Source organism: Pantherophis guttatus, chromosome 4, assembly GCF_059756535.1.
Source record: "Pantherophis guttatus breed Tessera chromosome 4, ASM5975653v1, whole genome shotgun sequence".
NCBI lineage: Eukaryota > Metazoa > Chordata > Lepidosauria > Squamata > Colubridae > Pantherophis > Pantherophis guttatus.
This window is the reverse complement of record NC_142066.1, coordinates 134,142,076-134,162,426: the sequence shown is the minus strand read 5'-3', so window position 1 is coordinate 134,162,426 and position 20,351 is coordinate 134,142,076. Positions and strand designations below refer to the sequence as shown.

At 39.0% G+C, this 20,351-nt stretch overlaps 1 protein-coding gene across 5 annotated transcripts in view; it reads right to left on the bottom strand.

The window, feature by feature from the left end:
- Positions 1–20,351, bottom strand: part of TRDMT1 (tRNA aspartic acid methyltransferase 1) — a 29,787-nt gene that overhangs the window by 7,272 nt on the left and 2,164 nt on the right. For 3 of the 5 annotated variants that reach the window (XM_087892845.1, XM_087892843.1, XM_034401823.3), the window contains exons 2-10: positions 17,140–17,249; positions 15,276–15,352; positions 13,935–14,006; positions 11,892–11,957; positions 11,056–11,125; positions 9,687–9,770; positions 5,873–6,231; positions 3,979–4,036; positions 2,171–2,300 (exon numbers count right to left, since the gene is read on the bottom strand). In XM_087892845.1, coding sequence (XP_087748971.1) covers positions 2,171–2,300; positions 3,979–4,036; positions 5,873–6,231; positions 9,687–9,770; positions 11,056–11,125; positions 11,892–11,957; positions 13,935–14,006; positions 15,276–15,313 — 877 coding nt within the window. In that variant the 5' untranslated portion in view covers positions 15,314–15,352; positions 17,140–17,249. The remainder of the gene's footprint in view (positions 1–2,170; positions 2,301–3,978; positions 4,037–5,872; positions 6,232–9,686; positions 9,771–11,055; positions 11,126–11,891; positions 11,958–13,934; positions 14,007–15,275; positions 15,353–17,139; positions 17,250–20,351) is intronic. The other 2 variants (XM_087892844.1, XM_034401824.3) reach the window with 1 other exon arrangement.

Here is a 20,351-nt window from a genome sequence, read left to right as displayed (position 1 = left end):
TCTCAGTCAGATCCAATTCGAACTGAGCTGTTTTGCCAACTCTTTCTCGTGGTGGCTGCTTAGCTCCAACAACTGCTTCCTGTTGGGGCCCTAAGGAGCCCGGGCGGGGAGGCGAGGAGTTGGCCATGCCCACCCAATCACATGACCACCTAGACACACCCACCCAGCCGGTTATTAGCAGATCATATTAGTGGTCAGCAGGAGTTAAAATTGTTAACCTAGTGATCCCTGAGGTCTGAAAAGTTGGTGACCCCTGTTCTAAGGCCAGTGAGTACAGAACTGCAGTCCTCTTTGACTTGAGAGCAAGATCACTGAACTCAAAATTGAATGGACATATGTTGTCTTAGCAGAAAACAGCAAAACCTTGGCTTGGAAATTAAGAAGAGCTACCCTGCTTAGTGTTGGGAGACCACCAAGATTATAGACTAGACTGGGAAACCAACCAATCAACCAATCCAAATACATATTACAGAAGAAAGCAAAAACAAACTCCTGTACTGTTGCCAAGAAAACTGCATTGTTGTTTTTATGTAGGCATTGAGTTTCAGTTGAAAATATCTTGAGCTTTTCAGATAGATACAGAACTGCACTGCAAACATTCTATTTTCTTGGTATTCTCTATAACTTACAACATTATCAGAAATGTGGAAGAACCCTTCAACTGAAAGAACTGCCTGGGGTTTGGTGTTTTTTTTTTTTTAAATAATTCCTGGTATTTAACTGCCAACACAAATAGCATCCGAACCATGAAATATGGATTACTCTGACCAAGCATGATTATTTCATGATATTTAATCCACTAAACATTCAGCATTATTCTTTGGCATGCTAAAGTGTGGTTCTTTTAAGAACTTTGCTATTTTAGGGAACATCTTGTCTTTTTTGCCTTTTCACTACCATTTAGCAATGATTTTTTCCCCTCATTTAAAGTGTTTTTCCTCCTAGTTACATTCATGTCCACTGAACTGTGAAGAAATTGGATTCCAGCATGACCTCAGTACTAAATGGTATGCTCTACAAAATCTGTCACTTGGAAAAGAGAAAAATCTGTCTCAAGCCTGTATGTCAACATCTCTCTTCATTTCTATTCTGAACCAGCCATTATCCAATTTAATGCCTTCCTGATATATCTGACCATTATCTGTATAATGCTCTGCTTGCATGCAACCATGCATTTTTAAGTGCACCAGGTTGAAGAAGGCTAAGCTAGCCTTGGGGAAAAACATTAGCAGTAGAAGCATTTTCTGAATAATCTGATGTCATCTTTCTGAAAGCTAGCCACAGATGCATGGGCATCGTAATTGAGCATAACGATGTTATTTCAGCAGCCTTAGGAGACTGATTTTATTAATGAAAATAAAACAATTAGAAGACTGCCTTTTCTGGGTGCTTCTTTCACATATAAAAACAACCAAAACACAGAGAACATGTACATTTTATAATGTACTACAAATGCAGAATCTAAAATCTGTAGTTACATTAGAAGAAATGTATTATATTCAAAGTTCACAAGGTCAAACAAGTTAGAATAAGCTCAAGAAGTGTTTTGCCTGCTGAAGAATTTATAGCATACCGTATACAATATACAGTATCTGCCTATAAGCCAAGAATTTTTGATTCCAAAATATCCCCATACTTGGGTTCAGGTTTCCATAGAACAGAACTTGGATTTAAAAAAAATATCACTAGTTTTAAATGATGACATAAAAGTTTGCAGTTTCTCACCCTTTCTGTACTCATTTCCAGTAGGTAGGAAATTGCAATGTTAATGCCAGAAATTGCCAATGATTGTCATATATTGCAACTTTCAAGCTAAAAATTGTTAGTAGCATGGAAAAAAACAAATAATTCTGCTTCTGCAAGAGAATGTGAGGTGTGTGAAAAACAAGTTTGTGAATGGAAGCAAATTGCTTGGTTGCAATTTTTGATTCCACAATATCCCCATACTTGGGTTCAGCTTTACATAGAACAGAACAGAACAGAATAAGCAGGTCTCCTTATGTATAGTAGCCCATTTTTCCTGGAATTCTGGTTGCAATTTCACAGGTAGGCTTATATGCAGATTAATTTATATATGAGTATATATAGTAAGCATCTTCACTGAGCTTCTGGGGTGTACACATTTCTAAATATTACTTATAGTTGTATTTAATAAATACCAAACACATACCAAATTCAGGGGGAAATCCATGCAGATTTGCTATCTCTCTCGGAGTAAAATACCGCAGTTGAAGCATTGATAGATTCTTAAGCTTTTCATCTTCAGACAAATCATCAAAGGATTTAAATACGGATTCAAGCTGTAGAAAAGAGTTTGACAAATTGTTCATGATGTATGCCTAAAATATAACATTCTTATTTTCATCCACTATTTCATCATCCATCATCATGATTTGCAAGGCTCCATAATCCTAGCAGAGCTGAGCTGAAACACTCTGTCTAGGTCAGGGATATCTGCAGGACCTAATGCTTTTGACAGATGGAAGCAGCTTCAAGCCACAAATACTGCCCATAACATCAAGGTGCACGCACACAGGAGACACAGCTTGAGGAACTGTGGCCTGGTAGTTCTTTGCCCATTTCACTTCTCTGTGGTCTCCTCTGATCTGGTTCCCTATGACTTTGGGGTATAACAACAGCAAACACAAATGACGTGAGAGCCAGCTGCCCAATAAAAAAACATTTGCATTTTTTTAATATGGGAAGAATAAAGTAAAAAAGCCCACCTTTCTTCTAATGCTAAGTTACTGATAAATGATACTGAGAAGTGTAATCACGTAACATTTGGAGAAGGGAAGGTTGTCCACCTCTGATTTGCAGTTCATTCATTGCAGATTTGATTTTCACTGCAATCTTTGTTTAACTTATGCCTCTATTTGATTCTATTAATAAATATAATTTTATTCCTTAAATGCATAGTTAGCTTTTATTTATCATCTTAGTGATTCATGCACATTAATATGCAAGTGAAGTTTTCTTTATCAGTTCTGTTTTCATAGTCTTGATTTTGAAATATATTTTTCTTAAAAAAAGAAAATTAGCTTTGTAGATAGTTTCATATTGAATCTGTACTATTAACTTTAAAAGATATAATTTACATTGATGATATCATAGGAAAAAAAACTTCCAGAAAAGTCCAGTGAATGGTATAGAAAAAAGTAGATAAAAATATAATGATGATATTTCAAAATCACTGGCCATGAAATCTGAAAAACTAAAAAAACCTTTGCAAATACATATTTCTGTGGACAGTCTATTTTTATTAACCAATTTTTCCTTCTCACTCAAATTCGTACTAGTTTTACAGATATTCGTCAGATTACAATATCAATTGCCGTTTCTAAACAACAGATATAGAGCAGATATAAACAGATATAAAATGACCACATTGCTAACTGACAGCAATTCCAGAGGCCCAGCTTCCATCATTATGCTAGGACTGTGTGGATTGTTAAATGAGGACCTCATTTTTTCACTCAAAGGGAGGATACAATGCTCCTGCTGCAATTAAGCTTTTTCAAGCCAAGTTGCTAGCACAGCTTCTTTAGCGGGAATTAATATTCTGCTCTGATGTCACTTCAATGTTGCAATCAGGAGTGCACAGATCATGTGATCAAGACTGTGACAGCCAGAACCCTGAAGCAGAGTCATAAAAAAACCCTTGTTCAATGCCATCACAAGTTTGAACAGTTGCTAAATGAGTGTTTATGTTCTGACGATTATCTACATACATTTTTCAGAAAACTGAATGGTTTTGAAATATTTGAACTACCTATAATTATTCCATAGAATATTAATATATAATTAAATATATTAATAAAAAGAATAAATAACATACCTAAGCTTGACTCCAGGTCTTTAGGCAACCTGTATAATTTTCTTGCTGCTAACTTTACTTCTATCTTTTTTTAAATTAACTAAAGCCAAGACTCTGCACCATAAAAATAAACCATGAATATATAAAGGGTTCCACTGTACCTGAATATCCTCTGCCATCTGTAACACGGAACCAGTTCCTTCTACGTAGTGTCCATACCTTCAAATCAATTAAGAGTCATACATTACAATCCTTGTGAGATTTGCACCATTGATGAGTAGAGAGGTTGTGTTTGCAAATGGCTTATAAAAGCATCTAACTGATCACCAATTTAATAAAAGTAGTCCAGGGAATGCAAGTTCAACCAGTTTGGTCATAAATAAAAGCAAATGCTCTATACATATGGCTACTACAGAGGGTTCAAATCCCTTGTCAATATTTTTTTCTACATCAACATGGTTTAATATTGATGAACTGCAAATGAGAAATGTGTGCATCATATGCATAGTAGATTCATTGTTTTCAATTGCATCCATACAAATTACTCATCATACAAATCTGCCCACAGCTGTTCCAATTATACATCCCATGGTTATCCCTGCTTTGAAAATAATGTGGAAGAAGTGATTTGAACCTTTCAGGACCACAAATGTATTGAACATTAAAACAGTCGTGCTTTCTTTCAAGGAGTGACTCAAAGGTTATTGTGACTCTGCAAAAAGTGGTACATTTTTGTAAGCTGTCGAAGCATGAAAACAATAAAGACTGCTTTAATGAACAGCAGAATCATGATGTGCTCTTGCAAAGCCAAAATCATTTTTGCAAATCATTTTCCAGATGTACACAGCACTAACGTATACAATGCTGGGCTCACTGATATTTGAGACAGAAGCACTAAAAATAATGGTATCCTCTTTCTGGAGCCACTGTGGGTTTTTTGCATAAACACATTTATGCAGCAGTTTCTTGCAGACTGTTATTTATTGTTAATTACAGGACAAGCAGAACCTGAGAAACAGTTATCAAGCAAACAGAACCAAACATACCCCCACAAAAAATAAAAGCTGACATGGGGTGGGGGGAGAGAGAGAGAGAGAGAGAGAGAGAGAGAGAGAGATGAACTGTAGTTAGAGACAAACACTGATTCCACTAAAGGAGACAAAGAAAGTTGGGCAAGTTTAAATGATTGTTCTATACAGTCACAGGGTGAACAGGAGAGAGAAAAAAGGAGTTGGACTTCTAAATAATAGAGGCTGCATCTCTCCGCTGCATTGCACACTTTCTGAGGACAGAAACTGCAAATAAAATGCACTATATATATTACAAGATTGACTTGTAAACAGAAGTAATATTACTTCAAAAAAAGAAAAAAGAAACCAAAGTCATCCTGTGTATTTAGCAAAGTAATGAAAAGTTGCTTGATGGTCAACACCGTAATGAAGCATATCTCTTTTGCTCAATTGTTTATTAGTTGCAGGGGATTCCCTGCAAACCATTTCACAAAATTCATTGGTAAATCTCCAAGTCTGTACAGTCTTTAAACTACATACAATAGTTTGGACCACTAGAAGGTAGCTGCCTCCTGCTCCCTGTGGAGAAATGGATGCCAAAGAGAGCAAGCAGCAAGAAGTTGTCTTCAGAGTGGGATTCCTCTACCGTGATGCTATCTGGCCTTCTTCTGGGCATCTGGAGAATATGAGTGGATAGAATCCAATTCTTGTTTCCCACCCTTTCCTGATTTGGTTCTCCACCCTTACTTCATTGTCCTGAAACACTATAATGAAATGAAACAACAGATATCTTTGCCAATAGCTACTAAAAGGATTTTGCTTTTATGAGACATAAATGATTCTTTGGAAAGATCATTAAATATGTCAATCTCCTCTGCGAATCTTCTTCTTCTCGGCATGTCTTTTAAATGATTGGGATAAATGAATTTAGGAGAACTATGCTTTGGCTTATTGACTAAGTTTTTAAAAAAGACGATGCAAAGAAAACATTTATATTATGAAAGCTACACCAAATGAATTAATAGGTTCATTCAGAGGATCTTACCCTTTTGTGAAACATGTAGATCTTCTGCAAGTGGGTCTGACAATATCTAAAAGAAGAGCATAACGTAGCAAGGACTTCAATGGCAAGAAGTACTGACTCAGCTCTTTTCTGTCATCTTGGAGAAAACTTTTGAGCATCTGTAAAGACAGATTGTTGTCCCACTGCTGTTTTTTTTCCAATTCAGACTCTGTTTCAAGTTTATACAGAAACTCCCCCTTCTCTGAGCACAGCTTGCCATTAGCATCATGACAAGAACTGAGGTCTTTCATAAGTCCTTGAGAATCACCTTCTGCCACAGTTGCAGCAACCTTACAGGTCTCTGAATTCTCTGTTTCCTGGCTTGGGAAATCAGTCAAAATCTGTTTGAAGAAAAATGTGCAGCAAATTATAAAGTATTATATTCACAAACATTCAAAGGAAATTTCCAATTTTATTTTAGCAAGGATGACAACATCTGCAGATCAGGTTCATGCACTGCACTGAACTATCATGTGATTTGTTTGGTTTGGGGTTTACTGCATTTTATGCACCAAGCACTATGATTGCAAGTCATAACAGACTGCTTAGAGCAATGTGTGAACTTGTGCAATGTGCAAACTGTACTTTATTCAAAAAGACAAATTTATTTATTTATTTATTTATTATCAAATTTATAGACCGCCCTTCTCCCGAAGGACTCAGGGCGGTATACAGCCAAAGTAAAAAACATAGATACAAACATTAAAAACTATTTAAAAAGATATATATATAAGTTTGGCCCCAAAGTTAAAAAACAATAACAAAACATATTAAAAACATTTTAAAAAGTGTTAAGCCAGCCCAGCTTGCTGAAAAAGAAAGGTCTTCAGGGCACGGTGGAAGGCACCGAGACCTTGAATTCTTCGTATCTCTCGGGGCAGTTGATTCCAGAGGGCAGTTGCCCCCACAGAGAAGGCCCTCCCCCTGGGGGCCACCAGTCTACATTGCTTGACCGATGGCACCCTGAGGAGGCCCTCTCTGTGGGAGCGCACCGGTCGGTGGGAGGTCGGTGGTGGCAGCAGACGGTCTCGAAGATATTCAGGTCCTATGCCATGGAGCGCTTTAAAGGTGATAACCAACACCTTGAAGCGCACCCGGAAGACCACTGGGAGCCAGTGCAGTTCACGCAGGAGAGGTGTTATGTGGGAGCGCTATGCAGTTCCCGTCACTACCCGTGTGGCCACATTCTGGACCAGCTGGAGTCTCCGGGTGCTCTTCAAGGGGAGCCCCATGTAGAGAGCATCGCCATAGTCCAGGTGAGAGGTGACGAGGGCATGAGTGACTGTGCACAAGGAATCCCAATCTAGGAAGGGCCGCAACTGGTGGATCAGGCGAACCTGATAAAAAGTCCCCCTGGCCACAGCCGTCAGATGTTCCTCCAAGGACAGCTGTGTATCCAGGAGGACGCCCAAGTTGCGAGCCCTCTCCGTGGGGGCCAACGACTCGCCCCCAATAGTCAGTGATGGAATCAACTGACTATATATTGGGATGCCGGGAACCACAGCCATTCAGTCTTGGATGGGTTGAGCCTGAGCCTGTTCCTCCCCATCCAGATCTGCACGGCCTCCAGGCACCGGGACATCACTTCAAGGGCATCACTGGGGTGGCCCAGGGTGGAGATGTACAGCTGGGTGTCGTCAGCATACTGGTGGCACGTTACCCCAAAGCCCTGGATGATCTCACCCAGCAGCTTCACATAAATGTTGAACAAAAGGGGCGAGAGCACCGACCCCTGAGGCACCCCACATATGAGGCATCTCGAGGTTGACCTCTGCCCCCCTGCCAACACAAACTGCGACCGGTCCGAGAGAAAGGAGGAGAACCACCGTAATACGGTGCCCCCCATCCCCAGCTCTTCCAACTGGCGCAGCATGATACCATGGTCAATGGTATCAAAAGCCGCTGAGAGGTCTAACAGGACCAGAACAGAGGAGCAACCCCTGTCCCGAGCCCTCCAGAGATCATCTACCAATGCGACCAATGCAGTTTCTATGCTGTACCTGAGCCTGAAGCCCAACTGGAATGGATCTAGATAAGATGTTTCCTCCAGGTATTGTGGAAACTGTCATGGACCACACTCTCAACAACCTTCACAACAAAGCGAAGGTTGGAGACGGGACGATAGTTGGCTAATACTGCCGGGTCCAGGGAAGGCTTCTTGAGGAGAGGCCTCACCACCGCCTCTTTCAAGGCCATGGGGAGGTAACCCTCACTCAATGAAGCGTTGATAATTCCCTGGAGCCAGCCTTGTGTAACCTCCCGGGAAGCCAGTACTAACCAGGAGGGACACGGGTCCAGTAAACATGTGGCCACACTAAGTCTCCCCAAAGTGTCCACGTCATCAGGGTCACAGTCACTGAAATGTATTTCAGTGCCATATATTAAATCAGTCACCATGTTATTGAATAAGATCCTTCTCTAAGATTATCAGCTATCAAATATTTTCAACATAATTAAATTTTATTTTATAAATCAATTTTTCTCATCCGGTGCCTCCTAGGTATATTGGCAAACACCTTTTTTGGGCAAGCAGTATATGGAATCTAACAGTGAAGCTGATCATCAGGTAAAGCAGGGGTGTCAAACTCTATTTCATTGAGGGCAGCATAAGGGTTGTGTTTGACCTCCGGGGGCCGGGGTGGGCATGGCCATCTTAACGTCATTCATTCCAGAGGGGCCTGTGGTGGCCCAAATGCTCTGCCAGCAAAAACGGGCTCCCGAGCTCCATTTTTAGCTGCCATGGCCTCCTGCAACCTTCTGCCAGCAAAAATAGAGCTCAGAAGGGCCATATGCAGCTCTCCCGAGCTCTGTTCTCACTGGCAGAAGCAGCGGGGGCCCGTCATTCACTGTTTCTAGGATGGCCCCGCGGGTGAGATCTAAATACCCTGTGGGCCGCATCCGGTCCCCGGGACTTGAGTTTGACACCCCTGAGGTAAAGGATGCCTAATCTGATATTGATTGATCACCTGAATTGGTAAATTCTTAAATTGCCCTTGTTCCCTGACAACATGAATCAGCCATGAAATTGTCTTAGCTTCGCATTTGTGTTTCAGGTATTTAATTCAAATGGTGTTCATATGTACACATGATGTACAAATTTCATTCAAAATATTTACATATGATATTCACCAAGTAGTGCAGACATCTAATATTTACAGTCTAATAATAAAATACAGTAATTATAGAGAAACTCTTTGTCCTCAAGTACCCATTTCTCAATGTACTGAATGGGTATTCTTCCAGCTAGTCATTCATGTGGTAAAGATTCCAAAATTGGGTTTGTGGATCACTTTGCACAATGTTTCAATACGCCCTTAACAACTAAGTTTGGTTGCTCCATTAGAGCAGTTTCAAGTTCTTTTCTGAAAAAGAAAATCTTCCAAATGCCTTCTAACAGGAGATTCCTACAGAAAGAACAATCCATGCATTCATATCAAATTAAATAGCAATTTAATACAACAGAAATGAACAGGAAAAAACCATTGTGAACTTCAAACTTGCATGCTGTTCTCTTTAATCATTTCTTCTAGCAGAGATTTCTGGAAATTGCAGTTCCAACAAAATTGAAAAGCATCATGCTTGACTATAATCATTTTTTGATAGGTACCATATTAAAGCAGGCTACATGATATTATTCACCTTCAAGATGCAATGTTCTCTCATTTCTTTATACAGTTTAGCACATTTCAATAAAATATATATGGAACATTTTAAAATTTCCATTCACAGATTACTGTAATTTTGAGATTACTGCAACCAGTAGCTTTTGTGATTAATAATGAAAAGATAGTCTCACCTTCCCAGGTGCTAGAAAAGAAAAGGGCTCTGAATGGAGTCTTGCAATCAGGAAGTACCTCAGTCTTGAGTTTGGAATCCCAATCTGTAAGTAAATAACAATCTCAATGGTTTAGATCAGGGGTGTCAAACTCGCGGCCCAGATGCATCATGCACTGGCCACGCCCACTCACCCGAGTTTTAGCAAAGGGGAGAAAGTCACGATATGTCACATGATGACAACGTGACGCCGCGAGTTTGACAACCCTGGTTTAGATGATCAGAACAATGGTTGAGTTATCAAAGTTTCAGGCCTTACAATAACAAAAAATTAGAACTGGCATAATATTCCACTGTGGAAGTTCATCACACCAATCACTATGTCCACAGTTGTGAAATATATTTCAGATTAAGTTCAAAAGAAAAACAATATAGGCAATCCTGAGGCCTTAATGCCCTCTTTTCTGCTTGAAAATCCCTGGTTCATTTTTCCCCTTGACTGTTAGCAGGAAAAAAAAAACATCATTCAGGAACAAGGTGGCTGGAAGAGAAGAAGTAAAGGCTTCCCTCTCTTTCCAGGGATTCTGAAGAAAACTGCATTTTCACCAATCACAACAGAGAAGCAGTAATTTGCATCACAATAAGGAAGGAGAAAGCAAAACTTTCCCACTTTGCTTGGGAATATGTGGTGAATACGTGCCTGCATCTGAAAGGACAGGTTCATGTATATGCATGAAGTCCAAATCTCTTTACAAGACTGCTATTTTCAAGGGGTTTTTTTTCCTTAACTCAATCATCCCCTTTCTTTTCTCACCACAAATTGGATGAATCCTTTTCTCCTGGTCCATCCTGCTTCCACTCCTCCTTCCTATTTCTCTTTTTCTCATACACAAATCTTTCTCTCAAAATAGCAAAGTATTTTAGTCTGAGATGCAAATGCCATTTCATTATATAAACACAACTGGATTATGTTATTTTAATCTGTTGACAACAAACTGCCTCTCTAATTGAAATAGGGACAACATCAAATCTTTCCATCATTATATTTCCTGATTCCCAACATCTTCATCTCAAATACGACAACCAAGTACGTATAATTTGGTGAAGTTATGTTTTAGATTTCAGCTCTTGACCAGTATGGTCAATTAGAAAGAATCAGATATTTGTTTCTGTTGCTCTTCTACTCCAAGAAATGTTTCTGCATCAACATCTCTATGAGAAAAGAGGCAGAATTCAATTTTGATAGAATAATAATAAAGTGAATCCAGGAACAAACTGGTAGGAATAATTTTGGTCTGAGAAACATTATGCAATGATCAGCACCTCTCAAAAGTAAGTGAATCTACAGGAAATTTTTGAACTGAACTAATTTTAAAAATACTATTACTCACACAAGTTGGAGACAACAGAAATTCTTGATATGTAAATCCACATTTTTTTAGTGTTCGTATAAGTTCATCCCTGGAAGTATAAAAATAAAACAAAAACATGAATTCCACTGTTATGACTGAATATCCAAAGTTATCTAAATACATTTTTTCACTACTGTCATAATGATTGGATTCAGATACTATAATTAATACTTTTACAATAAGATAAAGTCATCTTAGTTCATAAAACAGTTCTGAACTAAAATGACTGAGATCCTAACAGCACTAAGCTAAAGAAAAACATGAAATGTTTTTCAGCTTAGTTATTTGGGCTGGGAAATGTGTCATGAAAATTAGTTGCCGATCCTATTTATCCTAAAATAAAGAAGTACCTCAATACTTTGATACTAAAAGAGTACCTTCTACAATACTTGTAGAAAAGGAGAGCAAGGAACAGATGGAACCCCTGCAGTTTTTCCTCACACTGTTAAGCAGAAGTTAATGTTTTAGTTTAAAAACAAAATCTCTTGCCTTCTTAAGTGACTAGTCTTAAAATAAAAAAAACTAGGATGCCCTGAAATTTTCCAATAAAATACTAATTCTAAATATATAATATATAAATATAGCCTTACTATCACTACATCTCAACTAAAAACAGTTTAATCTAGTTATATGAATTAGGAATTATTATTATTTTTTAAATACAATGAGGTATTACGTGTTAATCTCCATGTTCCAAGTATTGGCAATGTTACATTTTTTCCAATCTGAAAATACCCATTGTATAATTTTATTAGTTCCTTACTCTTTTGCCAACAAAGTGTAAAAATTGGCATTAGTGTTTAATTCCAATATACCTGGCAGAAGATGTTTCAAAACCTTTGACATTTTCTAAAAGTAAATATTTTGGCAGTCTCGTAAGTCTGAAAAACAATTTGTTTAAACTTTAGTTATAAGGATGAACAATTGGATCAAAATAAACATTAAGCTTAGTTACTTTTCACCCTAGATTACATCTCATTATTTCAATTTAAAAACAGAAATTATTGGCAACAGGTTAAATAAATCAATCAGAAATGTATTAACTTTTATCTCAGTAGGAGACAAGAATTGGGTAAGACCAAGTCTCAGAATTTAGCAGTTTAAGACTGAAACTGTTTGTCAGTGCTGTTTCACTGAGACATATGGTCAAGAAAGATTAAATGCATTTTTTAAAATTAAGATAACGCAATGAATTCAAGCTAGTTTGTTCCAAGCATAGAAAAACAAAAACAAAAAAAGTTTTTTTGTTACTTCCTCTGAGTTTGTGAAAAAGGAACATATAATTAAATAGTCAGCATGTGAAGTGTTTTAATATAGACATTTCATTTATAGAATAGAGATATGACCATGTTAGATATTTTTTAAATAAAAAAAAAAACACATTCAATGAAGTGATTTTCTTGAAAGCACGGAAATATAGTTGGGATTACTAAAACTCTCTGATTGGTGACTGGCTATAAATTACCCATGAGTCTCTGTGACTTTGGGTCAAACTAGATTCTCAGTGATGGCAAAGTTTTTGGGGTCAGTGTGTCAAAAATTCAGAAAAAGATTAACTTGACTCTGCTAGTGTGTCATACACACAAAGGAGGAGGGGGAGAGAAACAATTCATAACAAAGTCACTTTGACTAGTGAAATGGGTGACATTAACGAATGAATAAATGTAAATATTTTTCAATTTATCTTTGTCTCTCAGGAAAAATAAAATCCCTATTCTAGAAGTTTTGGGTTGCACAAGGCCTAGAAACTTTCGAAAATGCTCTTGCATATCCTTGCAACCTCCAAGAGTGGAAAAGCATGTCCTGTATTCATGTGCATTTTAGAGACTCTAGTCTAGAGGACATGTGAGGTAGAATCCTCTTACATGACTTCCAGAGAATTCAGAGATCATGTAAGAACACACCACATTCTTAAATTTGGAGTCTCCAAAAATCACAAAAGAATCTCTGGAGTCCCCCAATCACACAAGACCTTCTCCCATTTTTTGAAGGCTGCCGAAGCCACATGAGAATGTGGTGTGGTCTCTGGACCTTCTGGAAATTGTGCTAGAGGGTCATGCTTTCACGCAGCCTTTGGAGGCTCTGAAAAACATTCAAGAATGTTCTTTCATAATTTTCAGAGGTTCCTTAGGCCATTCAAGTACAAGGTCATCTCACACAACTTCCAGAGGGTCCAAAGGTTGCGCAGCAATACACCACATTCTAGTCCAGCTTCTAGCACATAACAAATTACATGGAACGACACACATATATGTCATAGATTTTCCATCACTGGATAGAACCTAGGACAATCCAACATTACGTATATATCATGCTGGGTATCAAGCATATTACATATGAGATGTTATCAAGATCTAGCTACCAATATGCTATATTTGATAATTTACTGTTACTATATATTTAATATGTATAACACAAATTCAGTAGACTATGATAGAAAACAACTCTTTCTAATCAGTACCAATCTTGTTCATAGGTACTAAAAAAGACCAGATAAATAGAATAAAATGCTGTATTTGCAAATCAACTCAAATTCATATGCTATATGCTATTTTCAAAGAAGAAGAGAGGAAGAGACAAAGGCTGCACCTATACAGGCTCAGCACAAAACCGTAGTTCCTAAAACATGATGATTTTATGTGTCCATTTCTCATGTTCAATATTTCATCAGAAAATACAAATTTTATATTCTTTTTAACATGTTTTCTTAGGCAAGTCTGTAACAATATAAATCTATGATCCATAACATTCAGAACTACAACTCATGGAAAGCAATACAGGCTTTAAAATCTAGACATAATGGCATCAGGAATCTTAACCAGTAATATTAGAGGAGAACAGTTACTCTGAATTCTTACTTTGGAAGAATATCTAAAATATAAAGAAAACTTTTGCTCCTAGGGTCAGAAATATCACCTTGTCGACCAATTCTGTGGGGAAGAAATAAAGATGTAAAATTTAAAAATGTATGTTTAACTTTGGTGCACAAAATTGGAAGAACTCATACTTCTGCCTCTAAAAATAGTATTTTCTTAACATCAACTATTTGAGTTGAATCAGAATTTGAATGTCCAATTGCATATATGCTGAGAATCTTTAGCTCGACCTGTGATGATCGTTAAATGAGAATTAGTTCAGTAGCCTGAGAGCTGAAACACTAATGCTCTTTCATAGATCAATACAAAAGGCTCTAGTGAGTGGAAATGAAGACCCATGCAGCATGGAAATAGTAATAGCACTTAGGCTTATATACCGCTTTACAGTGCTTTACAGCCCTGTCTTAAGTGGTTCACAGTGTCAGCCTATTGCCCCCAACAATCTGGGTCCTCATTTTACCCACCTCGGAAGGATGGAAGGCTGAATCAACCTTGAACCTGATGAAATTTGAACTACCAAATTGCAGGCACCTGGCATTCAGCAGAAGTAGCCTGCATACTGCATCTAACCACTAGGCCACCACATCTCATATGAAATGAAGGATATCATGATAGTCCATTAAATGCAAATATGTTACATAAAAACAATTTTATTGTAAAATAGTCATTTCGCTTTGGCCTTTTAGCTGGCAGATTTCTTCCATTAACCAGAACACCAGGGGTGAAATGCTCCTGGTTCAGACCGGATCGCTTGATCCAGTAGCGATGGTGGCGGGTGGTTCGGAGAACCGGTAGTAAAAATCCCTGTGTGCCCCCCCCCACATGCCCAGCTGAGCCGCACAATCATCAGAGGCTTTTTTTTTTTTACTTTTAAAAGCATTTTTTCTATAACTTCTTCCGCCGAAAAAATCCTTTTAAAAGTAAAAAAAAAAGTCTCTGATGATCGTGCGGCTCAGCTGGGATCGTCAGAGGCTTTTCAAAGCATTTTTTTGCATTTGCAGAAAAAATGCTTTAAAAAGTTAAAAAAAAAAAAGTTGGCTACGCCCACCCAGTCACATTATCCCACCACCACCAAGCCACGCCCACAGAACCGGTAGTAACAAATTTTACATTTCACCCCTGCAGCACACCAATATGTGAGTTTAACATAACTAGAATAAGAGAGCCAAATTTAGAATAGTGGTTAAGATGCTACACTAGGAGAGGAGAGACCAGAGGACAGGCACCGAAACCAGCTTTGGGCCAGCATTTGGCCTAGGACTCTGCCTCAGTCTACATTGAAAAGTTGAGAAAAACACCCCAAAAGAAAATAATAGCAAATACCTTGTAAAGGGCTGACAAGGAGGACTCATTAAAATCATATCAAAAGATAAGCTGTTAAGTTCTTTCAGTGTTATTCCCTAAAGAAATAAGAGATTAATGAAACATTTCCCATTATACGCAGGAGACTTAGGCTTGCGGAGAGAGAAGGAAATGGGACTATTTCAATGTCTTCTTTTCTTGCTTCTTATAACAAGCTGCAAGGTAAACTTTAAGAACGTATACCTGAGACATCATCTTTCCCCTTGTTCCTTGGCCTTTTGTACTTTACAGACTTTTCATGCTCATTGTCCTTATTTTACCTACCATGTTGCCTATTCTTTTATTATATTTTAAGTTGTATTACTTTCAGTATATAAATATAAAAAGAAAAGAAAAGCCAAGGCAAAGAGTGGGAAAGAAAAATATATGAGCCTGAACCTTTTTTCAATAGATAGGCTTGTTCCTGAGTCACTGTAATTGCCAAAATGCATTGACATGGCCCTTTTCAATAAATCCTTATCTGTAATTTTTGAATGTCGTAACAGCTTGCCTAAATGAATCATTCCTGCCTGTGGAGTAAACCTTTCAGGGGTGTTGCACTGTCAATTCCTACAATATGCTTTGGGTTGCTTAATCAGGCTTTCTGGAGTGAACCCAAACTGGCTAGGGTCATATGATGTGTTAGGCCCGTGATGGCGAACCTATGGCACGCGTGCCACCTGTGGCACACGGAGCCATATTAGTGGGGACGCCATGCTCGCGCCGGCCAGCTGATTTTCGGGCCTTCTGGGCCCACCAGAAGTAGGGAAACAGGCTGTTTCCTGCCTCTGGAGGGCCTGGCCGGGGGGGGGGGGAGGCCTGTTTTTCTTTCTTACCTGGCTCCAGATCTTTTCTATGCATCTGGGAAGGGCGAAAACAGCCTTTCCCACTTCCTTGGAGGCCCTATGGAGGCTGAAAGGGCCCATTTCCTGACTCCTGGTGGGACAGGAAGGGACGTTTTTTCCTGTCCCCAGCCTCCAGAGACTCCTAGAGAGTCCTAGAGAGGCTCCTAGAGAGGTTCTGGAGGCTGGGAACAGCAAAAAATGTCACTTCCTGTCCCACCGAGAATTGGGAAATGGGCCCTTTTTGCCTCCGTAGGGCCTCCAAGGGAGTGGGAAAGGCTGTTTTCGCCCTTACCAGATGCATAGAGAGGATCTGGAACCAGGTAAGAAAGAAAAACGGGCCTACCAGGCCATCATGTGCCAGGAGCGGGGGTGGGTGGGGTTGCGTGCGCATGCACTTGGGCACGTGCGCACGCAACCCTCCCCCGCCCCACCCCTCCTGGCACGCGATGGGAAAAAGGTTAACCATCACTGTGCTAGGCTATAATTCGTAATTAGTTTTATTCAGTACATTGAGGCAAACTTGGAGGTCCCCCTAAATAATAACTGAATTTGTCCCCATGAATAAAACACAGGATAGATTACTTATTTTTAGTTATAAATCTTTTAACTGCAGGCATTCTCAAATATTGTACTTTCAAAATTGCAAAATCCAGAACAAACTCATTGCCTTTGGAAATCTGATCAGGTTAACTGTGACCCTCCCACCCCTACTAAATTGCTCCTGATGCCCAGGGGGTTGCAACTCAGAGTGCGAGAACCTGTGTCAACAAGCAAATCACATTTTAGCACAGCCTGCTGTGTGAAACCAGCCATTTGCTTTAATTGGGACAGCAGTGTGAATCTTCTTCACCCTCATTTACAAAGCAAGAGAAATAAAGTACAAAATTGGAGGGCCGGGGAAACCAAATTAGTTTCTTATTTAGCATAGTACCAGACAGTTTGGCTTCACCAACATCTAAACAGATAAATGTATAAGGATTTCAAATGATTATTTCACTTACCTCAATTGTTTTTGGCCACAATGGTGTGGTAGAAAAATTGTGTGCGTAAACCTCATTGGCCACCGTATTCACATCAACAGCTGCCACAACTTCTGCAGGTATTCCACTTGCTAAAATTCCAGGGGAGGACAAACAGAATAAGAAGCATCAGTTGCAGAGCAGTGATTTAAACAAATACATATGTTTGTTTCTCTAAGTGCAACTGGATAATTTATATCTCAGTAAAGCTATTCCAGAAAAGGAAACAGTCACATCTTATTTATTTTGCAATTACTGAAAACTTTAACCAATGTCTTTTCATTCTCTTTAATCAACTGCCCAAGCACTTGAGCTTCAAGGTTTTCAAGGTCATGGAAGCAATTGCAGATTGAAGCCCTTATTCTTTTGAAGCCAGTGTTTCTCCATGGAACTTGCTCCTGTTTATCAACAGACTCAGTGGTGGATTTCAATTTTTTTTACTACCAGTCTGTGGGTGTGGCTTGGTGGGCGTGGCATGGCTTGGTGGACATGGCAGGGGAAGGATACTGTAAAATCTCCATTCCCTCCACAATCCACGGGAAGGTTACTGCAAAATCCCCATTTCTTCCTGATCAGCTGGGACTTGGGAGGCAGAGAATAAGATGGATGACATCTTAACCACTAGATCAAACTAATTCTCATTATATATATACATGCTTATTTGTTACATGCAGTCCTTTTGTTATCAGCTTTTCAACTGCCAGCACCAACAGCTTAGCTAGCCACATGTAGTATATTCCCCCTGTGTACCAATTGTAGAAGTGGTCAGAAGGAAGGTCAAGCCAAGGGCTACTGATCAAGTGACAAAAGGATGACTTTTTTATATCTTGGGTCATCTGACTGGGGATGGATAATGCTGAAGAGTTCTTGTCATGGTTCAGAGGATTATAGTCTCCCTATCAGCAGCCCAGGAACTGAATGTCAGACAAGAATGTCACCCTAATCCTTTGAATCTGACCTTCAGGAGGTGTATTGGTCCAGAGAAAATTTCTGATTTACCTCTAGGCTTTGACCCAAAGGAAGTTAAATGTGACTATTCTTCAGCCCTGCAGTCTCTTGTAGGGAGAAACTTTGGGTTGTTGGGAGGATTAAACATCTGTTTTAGCAACATTCTGCTTTTCAATATTAGTCATTTGTGGCTCTAATAGTGTGTGACCTAGTATCAGATGAAAGTTGCAGGGTGTCTCAAAGAATCAGAATTGATGCAAGGTATGGTATAGATCAGGGGTGTCAAACTCAAGGTCCGGGGCCTGTGGGGTGCTTAGATCCGGCCCATGGGGCTACCTGGAAACAGCAAAGGACTGGCTCATGGCGCCTCTGCCAGCAAAAATGGAGCTTGGGAGAGCTGCCTATGGCCCTCCTGAGCTCCATTTTTATTGGCAAAGGGTTGCAGGAGGCTGTCACAGCTGAAAACAAAGCTCGGAAGCCTGTTTTCACTGGCAGAGCGCTAAAGCCACCACAGGCATCTCTGACATGAGTAACATCAAGATGGCCACACCCACTCTTCTCTCCCCCCCACCCGAGGTCAAACACAACCCTGATGTGGCCCTCAAATCGAGTTTGACACCCCGGTATAGATGAAGGCCTACAAGCGCTCCAGCATGGTGGATGCTACCATATTTCAGTCTATCTTCTGCCTGGTGGTGTTACCTGCATCATCTTTAGCAGTTACCATCAAGAGAGGGAGGAAGCATAGCAAGCACCACCCCCAAAGTAAACATCAATGCTCCTTTAGATATGTGATCCAGTGTATGTATACATGTTTGTTTAATGCTTCCTCCAAAGCAGGATCAGACCCAGGTGCCCAAATAAACTAATATTTTTGTTTAGGAAATAAGTAATGGTTATTTGGCCTGTGCTTATAGAGTCATAAGATCTATTCATAATTAAGATTAAAAATTGGAGGAACAACATTAAACATATGAAGTTATGCACATTCAAGAAATTTTGTATAGTTTCTCTATGCTGTATATACTTTACCAGAAATAAAACAGTTTTAAGATAAGCACATTTTACTTTGTAGACAGATGACAGTAATCATATTTCCTACTTGTATTAAGGTAAAATGAGCCGAGGTGGCACAGTGGTTAGAGTGCAGTACTGCAGCTACTTCAGCTGACTGCTAGTTCAGCAGATCAGCGGATCAAATCTCACTGGCTCAAGGTTGATTCAGCTTTCCATCCTTCCGAGGTGGGTAAAATGGGGACCCAGATTGTTGGGGGCAATATGCTATTTAGTATACTGTCTTTGGTGTAAGCCGCCCAGAGTCCTTGGAGAGTGGGCGGCATAGAAATATGACTAATAAATAAATAAATAAATAAAATCTCCATTCCCATCCCACTCAAGGCCAGCCAGAGGTGGCATTTGCTGGTTCTCCGAACTATTCAAAATTTCCGCTACCAGCTCTCCAGAACCTGCTGGATTTCACCCTTGGTGCAGAGGGTTCGGGAGACCAAAAACAGGCCCATATTCTATAAAACACATTGAAATTTTCATCCACTTTTAGGGGGGAAGAAAGTGTCTCTTAAACTCTGAAAAATACAGTGTGTGTATGTATATGTGTATGTGTGTATGTATATACGTATATTTATACGTATATGAGAGAAGGAGCTAATATATATTAAAGGTATAGATCTGCTCAGATTCAATTAATCTGTTATTGTAATGATATATTTGCATATTTCTTTAGTACAGTTTATATTCTATTAAACATATGGAAATATATATATATTTTATATATTTAAAGTAATTAGTTTAAATTCTTATCAACCCATACTTTTTAACAGACTTTTTTCGCACAGTAAAAGTATAAATATTTGAGTTCTTTTTTGTTTTTTTTGTATAAATATACAACCACACCAAGCACAAAAGATCCAGGCGAACATTTGGTGATTACAGAGATTACATAATTTCTCAACATGCAAACAAATTAATTCACTTAGTTTAATCTATATACTTTATCAAAATAAGTATAAAGAGAATTCCAGTATACTTTTGGTCTATTAAATATTGCAGCAATCACTTAATTTGTAACAAATAGGGTTACATTATCAACACTTAATAGCAAAAGGGCATTCAGACACCATCACACATCTTTTTAAAATAGGTGAAAAATTTAAAAGAATTGCAGGCATGACAGTTCGGAGAGCTACCAGGTTGGGGAAGTCTGTGCTAGAGAATAAGAACTGAGATCC